At 33.3% G+C, this 11,713-nt stretch overlaps 1 protein-coding gene across 1 annotated transcript in view; it reads left to right on the top strand.

The window, feature by feature from the left end:
• The first annotated feature begins 7,708 nt into the window (after positions 1-7,708).
• Positions 7,709-11,713, top strand: part of LOC128018080 (tricarboxylate transport protein B, mitochondrial-like) — an 18,195-nt gene continuing 14,190 nt past the window's right edge. Inside the window, exon 1 of the mRNA XM_052603461.1 lies at positions 7,709-7,800. Coding sequence (XP_052459421.1) covers positions 7,734-7,800 — 67 coding nt within the window. The 5' untranslated portion in view covers positions 7,709-7,733. The remainder of the gene's footprint in view (positions 7,801-11,713) is intronic.

Below are 11,713 nucleotides of genomic sequence, written 5' to 3'. Positions count from 1 at the left end.
CCGATAAGCTTTTAATATAAGTTATTGTTTTAGTTAAGACACTCACCTGGGACTGGACCATTTGGACATTTACTGCTCTGCACCACAAACAGCCCGTTATGACGCGTGATTTAACGTCTCCGCAACTTTTCCACGCAAACCTGGAAGGCACAGCCCACGGTGCGAGATCGACCGTACTCCGGTTGGACACGGACCTCATCCTCCGTGAAGGGCTTTGCACACACTAAAGTACCTTTCCTCAGAGTAATTGTCGTCTCCTCCTCTCACCATATAGCCCAATTCAACGCTTATTTTTATTTTCGTAGGTGGGAAAACTATGAAATGATAAATACGTTTTTTTTTTTTTTTTTTTTTTTAGAACACAAAGGCACACTATACACATCTGAATACTTTTGGTCTCCGCTATTTTTCGGCAAGCGAATGAACGCTGTAGCGCTTTCACTGGAAAATAACTTGAGATCTGGGATTTGGAGCGAGTTCGCGAAACATTTGATTCAGATCGTGACTCCGAAGATCGTTTCGCGAATAATTTGATCGGTGCTTCGGAGCGAGTCGGCAAAACATTTGATTCAGATCGGGACTCCGAAGCGCATTTCGCGAATCATTTGAGATCTGGTCTTTTGAGCGGATTTGCAAAACATTTGATTCTATCATGTACTTGTCCAGATCAACTTTTAATAAAGAGAAAAGAGTTTTAGAGACAGATTTTTGTCAATAGCCAGTTAGTAATCCCACAGTCCATAGCATCAGTAACTGTATAATTTAGTAAGGGAAAATTAAAACAATATAGGATGAGTTTCAATTTTTATTTTATTTTTGTAGAAATGGTCATCTTAACCTCTGTGCAGTGTTCAGGTTATTTCAGGACCCCAAATTAAATTCTAATACTAATACTGCATCATACAGGTGTTTATTTGAGTTGAATATTTCGATAATCATGTAAGGAAACGAAGCCATAATTTGATAAGTTTACATTTACATTTATTCATTCAGCAGATGCTTTTATCCAAAGCGACTTACAAATGAGGATAAAAAACAACACAACGAAAAACAACAAAAAGGGCAACCAAAAGTTTATGAGTATAAACAAGATGCATGCAATATGAAGGCAGATATTGTCTGATATGTTAAGAAATAATATAAAACAAAAAGTCCAGATGATTCAAGCTGTTCGTGACTGTGAGTGTAACAGCAGCAGCAGAGATTATTAACCGTAAATGAAAACATTTAAAACTCTGATTCCTCAATTAGAAAATAAATAAATAAAAATGTAGCAAAACATTACATTCAGATGATATGTAGAACTCTCTGTGATTATCACTGTCAGACAGGCGTACTACTCTGGCTGTGACATCATCATCCTGGGGAGGGACTTTGAGAGGATTCAGATCATCCCAGGAGCCAAACACGGGAACATCTAGGTGGACACACACACACACACACACACACACACACAGTAGGAGAGCATTGATGTGTGAACTGAATTTGGTGAAAGTACAGTGTGTTACAGTAACGTTGTTGACGTTTTCATAATTAAAAAAAATCGTAAAATTGTGCAAAAGCAACTATTTTTAAAACCAACATTGTAGTATAAGCAGCAGGAGAGCAGTGATGTGTGAACTGAATTTGGTGATACTACAGTGTGTTACTGTGAAGTTGTTGAGTATTTTATTAGTAACCTTTTTCGCGTTTCGCACTTTGCAGACGGTCCCTTAGGACTTGTCTCTCAGACGCCAGCGCATTGAGATCAACGTATTTTGTACAGAGCGGAGGAAAGCTTGTTTTCAGGCAAACTCGCTTGTAGCTCGTTTACTACATCACTACGAGTAAAAAGAGGCATAATTCGTGTACCAAAAACGTTTTGCTCGCGAGTTATTGATCCGGAAAAGTCGAATCTGTGAATATCTTTGCCAGTTTTACCAAACTGGCCGACGAGACTCCCCGGAAAATGCACAACCTCACTAAGACTATTATAACTCGAGGATCGACATCGGAGTTTGTGACGGCTGCAAAATGTCCAATTGTATCCAATATAGATTCAACTCGTAGCAAAATGAAGTCATCATCATCCGAAATGTTTGCTAGCTGGTTTAATTCTGCTGCTATACTGGCCATAACCGCCATTTGAGCTCCTCCACGAAACAGCGTAATTGAGCCACACCCACTCATTAACATATAATTTGCATGCAGGTTGTCTTTGAAAATGAAAACGAAAACTTAAATAAAAGAGGAGTTAAAATGAAAAGTAAAATTTACATTTAAATTTGAATTGTGTCACCATTATTGCGTGAGCGTTAATAAAGAGCTTTGTAAAAACTGCATTTGTAGTTTATTTTTCACGTTTGGCTTTTCATTTTAATATTGGCAGTCTTGCCTCGAGACTGTATTGAAAATCAAATGTGAAATCACCAATTGCATTTTATATTTCAATTTGACAGGGATGTAACTGTGAAAATGACATTTAATTTAATTCTCAATTTTGTCACATATTTTGCGTACAGTTTTCTGTAATGAAATCGTTAATCTGGTTTTAATTTTCATTTTAATCATTTAATTTATTTATTTAAATTTGGCAGAAAATGCCTTCCATAGGAATATAACACCTAAACACGCTTGGAAAACGTAATTAGAAGTTTAAACTTAGCAGGACGCCATCTTGGATCCTCCCCACACTGTAAACAAACCATTGTTGTTATGTGACTGTGGTGTCTGACTACACTCTTAGACAAAATGGTCCATTGGGGTTCTATATAGAACCATAGGGTTCTTTACTCAACTGCAAAGAACCTTTTATACTAAAAATGTTATATAATGACAAGAAAGAACCCTTTTGGCACAAAGGTTCTTTAGGCTATTATTCATTCATTTATTACATTATTCTGCAACATTTTGTATTTTTTAATTAAATTATTGTTTGTAGTAACTTAATATAACATTTTAATCATGCTGATTTTTGGAGAAAAACTGAAATGGCACTCTTCGTGTGATATTGATTAACTACATAAAATGATTGAAAAATATACATTTTCTAACCCCCATATCTTGAATTTTGTGATCATTCACATGCATTCATAAATGCATTTGAATACACCGAATAATGCAGTGAAAGAACGCGCTCAAAATGCACACGCGCCACACGCACTAGTATGACTTCATCATGTAACTTTACATGATGAACTTTACAGGAGCCCAAATTCAGAACGCTTGCTCATTGACTGACAAACTTCTTTACTTTTTCTTTAACTTATTTTAGTTAAAGAAAATTTTGAAAGTATTTTGACAGTCGGCGCCTGACTAGGGCATCGACTCCAAAGGAAAAGAATCGATTCCTTGATTCAGAGGCGTAAGGAATCATGATTTGATTCCACAGGTTGTAATCGACTCCATCGAGGAGAACCGACTCCTTTTAATATTCAGATCAACAGTTCATCATGAATTCGCCTCAGTGAAACAGTGACTGGAATTACGATTAATTTCCGCGAACAGATTCTTTCGGACGGTTCGTAACTTATCTATGTTCCGACAAAATTCTGCATAGTACGCTCAGATTCAAAGTGTCAGAAGCGAATTGTCCATCAACGGTGATCGCGCTCTTTTGAACTCAGAATAACTGTCAAATGATCTATCCCAAAACGACGCTGATCGTCAGGCTCAGTTTATTTATTTATTTTTACAATGCATTACAATTACTCCAAAATAGATGATACCTGCATGACGAACTGCACTTTCTTAGCCTTCCGCTTAGCAGCCCCTGAAGGATGCGTTCGTTTCGGCGCCATCAGATCAATTTGTAGTAAAGTTGGATCTCCTTCATAAAACCGGTATGTAATCTCTTCATTCAAATATTCATTCGGTGGGTGTGACTCAGGTTTCAACGGGGATATTAATTGGTTTTAGTACAGGTGAATGACAATTGTTATATCCAATGGAAAAACAGCCTAGTATTTTGCTGCTCTTGATTGGTGGACAAGCATATAGGGATGATTTGGAGGCCCCGCCTCCAAGCCCGAGGCCCTAACTGTCTACTACTAATTAAATATATAATGATTCATATTTAAAGTTTATAATATATCACATGTACTATTAATCGGAATGCATTTAAAAATTATAATAGCTAAATAAAATTTAATATTACTACAGATATATATATTACATTTATAGTTTATATAATTTTATATATAGTCCCAAACATATATTAAGTAGCCTAATATAATTCAATTATATGTGTGTACATAGACACATACATTTTATATCAATGGTAGTATATTTATTTTATAATAGCAATATAGAATATTCTAATGTATGTAATATATTTATTTTCATTACAAATGAAATTTTAAAATTATAAATATTTTTGAGCTAAAAAAAAATTTTGAGCGAAAAAGTTACTCCCAAAAGATCATTTAATGTCATTATTGTGTTAAATGAGAAAAGCATGGAATAGACATTTCTAAAAATAAATATTGATTCAGCATAGAATTTATTAGACCACACAAAAAAATACAATAGTTGTTTTCAGAGGAAGCGTGAATTAGAATTACAGAATTTAAATTATTTGGTTTTAAATAGACATTAATGGGTTTGTTAAAAAAAGTGTATTAAAATATAAACTACAAATTTTTTTTTAAAGTGAGTCATTGAATCATTCATCCTACTGATTCATTCAAACAGATGATTCGTTCAGAAATGAAGCAATATTTTCAATTAATTTAGTGACTATTTTACAACCTATTTTTCTTCAGTGTCTTTAAAGGAATATTTCGCCCAAAAATTCACCCAATTAATTTAATTTAATTTAATTTAATTTAATTTAATTTAATTTAATTTAATTTAATTATTTTATTAAATACAAATTTATGTATAGATTTGTCATTGAAAATGTGAACATCTGGCAGATTCAGATTTTCTGAACAGCAAATATAATATTTATAATATGTTGAATATGAATATATCCTTATTATCTTATAATAATAAACTATACTATTATTATAAATAATACATTTTAAATTCTAAAATTTTTAGCGAGCCTTTACTGACAATAAAGTTTTGTTTTAATTAAATAATGTTAAAAATGATTCATAAATATTGTAAAAAATGCATTGCTCATTTCTTTTTTTTTTTTTTGTTATTGTTAAATTAAGGTTTTACTAATACGTTATTAAAACCAATAGATTTATGTCAATATCATTTAATAGACATAGCAGTTATATTTTTATATTCCTCAATGTGAATACTTTATTAATTAATATCTGTTCATATTATTTAATGTGATTAATTAGATATAAGATATTATTAGAGTACAGATGCTCCCCTCTTCATAACAGCTTCCTAAAGAGTTTGCTTGATTACCCACAGTGCACTGCTCTGTAGCTGTAATGAGCCTGTTCTTTGTGTGTGTGAGTGCATTTTAGTGAACATGAAAGGAATCTAATTATTATAAAGTGGAGAATTATTAATATGTTAAGTGGTCTTTAATTATAGCCTCCTGTAAGTCCTGCAGGAGTCAGACGCGCATTACAGATGCAGTACACCAGATTGACCTGCAGGTGGCAGCAAAATCACTCTTACGTTAAAACATAGTGAAACCTAAAATATCAGTCAGAAAAAAAACTTTTTATTTTTTTATTTTTTTAATGGAACAGTTATTGAACCTTTAGACAAAATGTGAAAAAAATGATAATAAATTGCATATGTGTTTTATGTTGAGTATCATTTTTGATCCATCAGGCTTTTATGGCTCATATCGTCTGATATAGTGACTGTCAAAAAAATAAAAAATAAAAAAAACCTTCCTCAGTTTTTATATCTTGGTTTCGTTTTAGTTTAAGTTAAATTGTTAATGTTTTGTTATTTTTTATGTTTATTTTTTATCATTTTATTTCATCAAGTGCATCAAGTTTAACTAAATGCAAATGATAAATGTTGCTAAATAAGCTTTTTTAATATTTATTGTACTTCAGTAAATGTTTATTTTATTTCAAGTGGATAGTTGCAGAATATTAAGTCGGATGCTTTTCCTTATCACTATGCCTTCAAAAAAATAAATAATAATAATATATATTTATTTATTAAGTAGTTGTACTTAGTGTAAATTCTTCTGTTCATATTTAATTCCATCACCTTAAATTAGATTATTAATATTTTAGTGCTTGATAAATATTGTTCTGGTTGGATTAAATTAAGTAATCTGATTTTTTTTCTTCACATTGCATTTATTTCAAGTATGGTTTAGATTTTAGTTAGTTATAATATACACTATAATACTGGAAAAGCCAAATAATATTAGTTCATTAGTCTCACTGTAGGATGCTTACAGCTGTCAATCAGCTATTATTTTAGCTATATATTATATATGAAAGAATGGGAGATCTTGCATTGTGGGTTTCTAAGTGGGATTTATAAGTCATATTTATATAATGCATTGCTTGTGGAAATCATTGATGTTTGTAATGAATTGTGTGCATGTTTTGTGACATCACTGGCGTTTGCACGATGACCAGACGTCAGAGGAAGAGAAAGCGTTCAGGAGTGTGTCTCTTTAACCGTTGACTTCTGCGTCTCTGACATGTGCAGAAACTACAGGAGGCTGAGGACACGAGAGCAGCTGAAGACCAGACTCCTGAAGCCTCCTCCGTCGTCTACGGTAGGTTCAGCATCAGATCTTTCATGCACTTTCTACTAAATCACTCTCTTCTGATTGCTGGTCAGTGTGCACATGCATCAGGTGCCAAGTTTATAGCTGATCCAGTAGTTTGAGATTCCCTGTTTTCTCCTGTACAGCTCAGCCAAACCTGCTCTCTGAATTGTTATTCAACACAAACCGCTGTGAAACTCTGGATGCTGAGGGCTTGAGATGCATTATCAATCACACATCAAGTTAACTGCTCACATTCATGAATATTAATATCTGTGTGTGTGTGTGTGTGTGTGTGTGTGTGTGTGTGTGTGTGTGTGTGTGTGTGTGTGTGTGTGTGTTTGTGTGTGTCTGTGTCTCTTTCTTTTAGTTAAAATTAGTGCATAATATATAGTAACAGAAGCTCCTTCATATTGATCACACTAGAGTTTAACCGATTTTACAGATTAATTATTTACATGTAACTTTGATGTATGAAGCCCCAATAAATAAATAAATAAAATAAAAATGAATAGTTAAAAATTAACACATTTTATTAAAAATAAGTGAATAAATATAACGGATCAATAAAGGAGTAAATGACTTTATAAAACAAATACAAATTATTAAATTTAGTCCTAAATTTTTTTTTTTGTATTACGTTGTATTTATTATTTTAAGTTTTGTATTATTAACTGTTATTATTATTAAATGTAATGTATTTTTCATTAATACACTCCTTTATTTATTCCCGCATGTATAAATGTACATATTTAAATATTGCCACATTTAATTATTTCTCAATTCTGCAGACTGAGCCTCCACACTGCAGTTTTCTCTTGTTTCTTTCTCATTTAACAGTGAATTTAACTGCTGTCAGTCTGATGATGTAAAGGAGTTATAGGTTGGAGATCCACTTTTAACTCGAGTATCGTTTCTGGAGGGCGTGACGTCGAGAGTGAGTGAGTGAGAAAGAGAGTGATGCGAGCCCCGCCCCTGTGGGCCGATCTGTCCGCTGATTGGCTGAGAGCAGTCTCGTGTCATCGGTCTATGATCGGCGGATCGCGCGCTGCTCTCGGATGAAACAGTGTTGCGCGCGTTCGTGAGAGTCCGACTGAAGATGACGCGTGAACGCGGAGCTGCGGCCAAAGCCAAACTCACTCATCCTGGAAAAGCCATCCTGGCAGGTCAGTTTATACACATCACTAACATATACAAACTCAGAACTCATTAATAATCCAGAACTGAAGTTTCCATAACCCATCTGAACTCAGAAAAGGAGTGACAATAATGACGAATGGGTTTATGTTGGTTTCTACAGTGAAATATGTGTGAATTAATATATTCAGAAAACTCCTTTACAGTTACTTGTGTGTGTGTGTATATATATATACTTTTGGACGACAGTATCAGAAAAATTATTAATGTGTAGCAAAACCGTTTCTAATATTGATATTAAATCAGCATATTATCCTGATTTCTGAAGATCACGTGACACTGAAGACTGGAGCAATGATGCTGAAAATTTTAGCTTTGATCACAGAAACAAATAACATTTTAAATTATGTTCAAATAAAAAAAAAATATTTAAAATGTTAAAAATATTTCAGAATATTACTATTTTTTTCTGTATTTCTAGTCTAATAAATGCAGCCTTGATGAAGAGAAAAGAGACTTCTTTAAAAAAAAAATATTACACGTCTTACAGATCCTGAACTTTTGAATGCCAGTGTGTGTGTGTAAATATATATATATGTGTGTGTGTGTGTGTGATGGATTACATATCTACATTTAAGATTCATACTAAGTAGTCGACAAAAGAATAAGAAAAACAGTTGATTTCAGCCACAGTTGACTTCATTCTGCTAAAACAGAAAAAGGCTGATTCACTCATAAGCAGAAGACAGATGAATGTTATTATTAGTGCATTAGAGATTACACACCGTGGTCAGAGAAAGACAGATTCTTATGTGTTTAACCTAAAGTCATAGTTTTAAGATGACGAAACTTAGTCAAAGGGTGTTAAAATGCTAAAATATACTCATTAATAATTAATAACAATGATAGTTTTATAAATAAAATTAACCATACTAATGTCTGATTGAAAGAGCATTAATTGTATTTATAAATGTATATAGGCATAACTATTCCTTGCACACCTGCTTTATGAAAGCAATAATCAACTCAAGGCTCTATTCTTTGCACCGCTGCATGAACGCAGTGTGATGATGCTCTTATTACAGATGGAGAGCCGTTATAAAGTGGGTTTGGTCATCACGATCTCTCTCTCACCTGTTCTCTGGGTAATTGGTGATCTAACTACCATCTGGAAACTGTTCTTCTGAAACCAAATGACAGGTTTTAATGGCGGTGATATTTTCTCTCTATACTGTGTGATGGTGCTGCTCCACCCGTCTGTAATTACACAAACCAGCCTTCGGTGGAAATGCCACGTCTCATGTGCAGAAGAGAATATGACAGGCTGTGAGCCCACTTTAAACCAGTTGCTTGTCTTTATTTAACACTGTAATTACCGTTGGGATAATATGAGGAGAATACTGGGTTTATTTGCAAAAAAATATAATGTTTTGTACTATGTTATCATGTTTTATTGTGTTAGTTAGCTGTATTGTTTAGTTAATTTTTTTATAATTTATATAAAAAAAAACAACTACAGTCTGATTGAGATTAACTGGAATGAACAATGAAAAGAGCAAAAAAAAATAATAAAAAAATATATATATGTATATATAAATATTTGAGAATTATAAAAAATAACAAAATAAAGGAATTATTGTCTTGATGAACCAAATACAATTAATTTTATTACATTCTGTCATAAAAAAAATATTAAGGTTAATAAATGAAAGGATAAAAAAATAATAAAATAAGGAAAAAATTTAATTTTATTATTTGTATTTTTATTTATCTTTTTTATTATCTATGCATCCATCTATCCATCCATGCAGTGGGAAATTTACTAAATATCTTCATGGAACATGATCTTTACTAAATATCCTAATGATTTTTGGCATAAAAGAGAAATCAATAATTTTGACCCATACAATATATTTTTGGCTATTACTACAAATATACCCCAGAGACTCAAGACTGCTTTGTGCTCCAGGGTCACACACACACACACACACACACACACACACACACACACACACACACAGACACACACACACACACACAGACACACACACACACACACACACACACACACACACAGAGCAGTTGTCCACAGTCACAGGAATGAAATTACTATATATATATAAATATATACAAATGTGTAATTTTTTTTACTTTTTTTAAATATACAAATTCATACTTATTTTAACATTTCTAATTTTCCTTTAACTGGAACTAAATAGCTAGAACTAATTAAAATAAAATAAAATAAAAAATATATAGGCTTACATAAAAATCATATTATGATAATTGTACAAAATTAACAAAAATAGCAAAACCCAACAATATTATTAAAACAATGAACAAAAACTGTTATAGTATATCAATGATATTAAAGTGACACTAGAAATTGCTTCGGTTTTATTTGAAGCGTGCTCTCGGCTTCTGAACGCTGCTGTATATTGAAGTCTGTCAGAAAGCTCAGATATTTCATCCGGTCGTGTTTCAGTGATGGCTCTCTGCCTGCGGGCGCTTCGGGCTAATGGAGAGCCGTCAGATCGCCGCTGTTGGGTTTTCTTCATCACTCAAGCCCTTTATTACAGCCATTGTTGTGTAAGAGTGTGTGTGTGTGTGTGTGTGTGTGTGTCGCCGGGAGGCTGCAATTAAGCTCAGTGAGTGCTCCTCTCCTCTCCTCTCCGGTCCGCTCATCAGCGTCTCTACCCTTCATTCACAATCACTTCTTCTTCCGTCCGTCCGGCTGATTTCGTCTGTCTCTCCTGAGAGTCGCTCAGGATTGCTTGAGTAGACCAGACATCATGTATTAGAAGAGCTGTAACCTCGGTGTTTGCTTCCTCAAGAAACATGAAATAATTATGCACCTGTCATCTGCCTTTAATGCAACAGCAGAACCCAGAAAAACACTTTCCTCCGGCGGGAATCACCATCTCATTAAAACTGGGACTTAATAAGAGTTAGAAATGAACTTTGTGTCATTATTCACTCACTCTGAATCAGAGGACATCAACGTTTAGGGACAGCAGGAGTTCTTTTATCAAAAATAAATTAGTGCTTTAATTGAACAAAGATGCATGTTTGTTAAAAATGTTGAAAAAGATTTCCATTTCAGGTAAATGCTATTCTCTTGTGCTGTTTATTCATCAAAAAACCCTGAAAAATAAAAAGTAGCACATTTTCCACAAAAATATTACTATTACTTAAACTATTTCCAACAATCAGAAATATTATAGAATATTATTATTATGAATACTGAAGATCATGTGACACTGAAGACTGGAGGAATGATGCTGAAAATACAGCTGTGCATCACAGAAATAAATTGTTGTTTAAAATATATTCACATAGACAACAGGTTTTTAAAATTCTAATAATATTTAACAATTTCACTCTTTTTACTGGATTTTTAGTCTAATAAACAAGGCCTCTGTGAGCAGTCGAATTAACTGACCCCAGTAGTTTCAGAATATCCTCTTTTCCATATAATGAAAGCATATCCATGGCTATTTAGCTTAAAAATAAATATAAAACACTCCATATATTAGTTTGTAAGCCGTCATATAACTATAACATAGTGCGTACTGTATGTCTTCTGTTATTATGATATTTTCATGGTGTCTCTGCCGTTTTTGGACCTAATTCAGTTTTATTGTATTCAAAAGAGCAACATAAACATTCTTCAAATCATCTTCTTTTGTGCTCAGTTGAATAAAGACGTTCTTACGTGTTCTGCATTGACAAGTGAATGGCTCAATGATGAAATTTTAGGGTGATCTGACACTTTTACCCAAACATCAGGAGATTTTGAAGAAAGCTGGGAGCTTGTGTTTGATTGATGTGCTGTATTTGGTTAAAGTGTGTGTGTGTGTGTGTGTGTGTGTGTGTGTGTGTGTGAGTGTGAGTGTGTGTGTGTGTGCGTGTGTGTGTGTGTGTGTGTGTGTGTGTGTGTGT

The sequence above is a fragment of the Carassius gibelio genome, chromosome A8, assembly GCF_023724105.1.
Source record: "Carassius gibelio isolate Cgi1373 ecotype wild population from Czech Republic chromosome A8, carGib1.2-hapl.c, whole genome shotgun sequence".
NCBI lineage: Eukaryota > Metazoa > Chordata > Actinopteri > Cypriniformes > Cyprinidae > Carassius > Carassius gibelio.
This window is presented reverse-complemented; position numbering and strand designations above follow the sequence as displayed.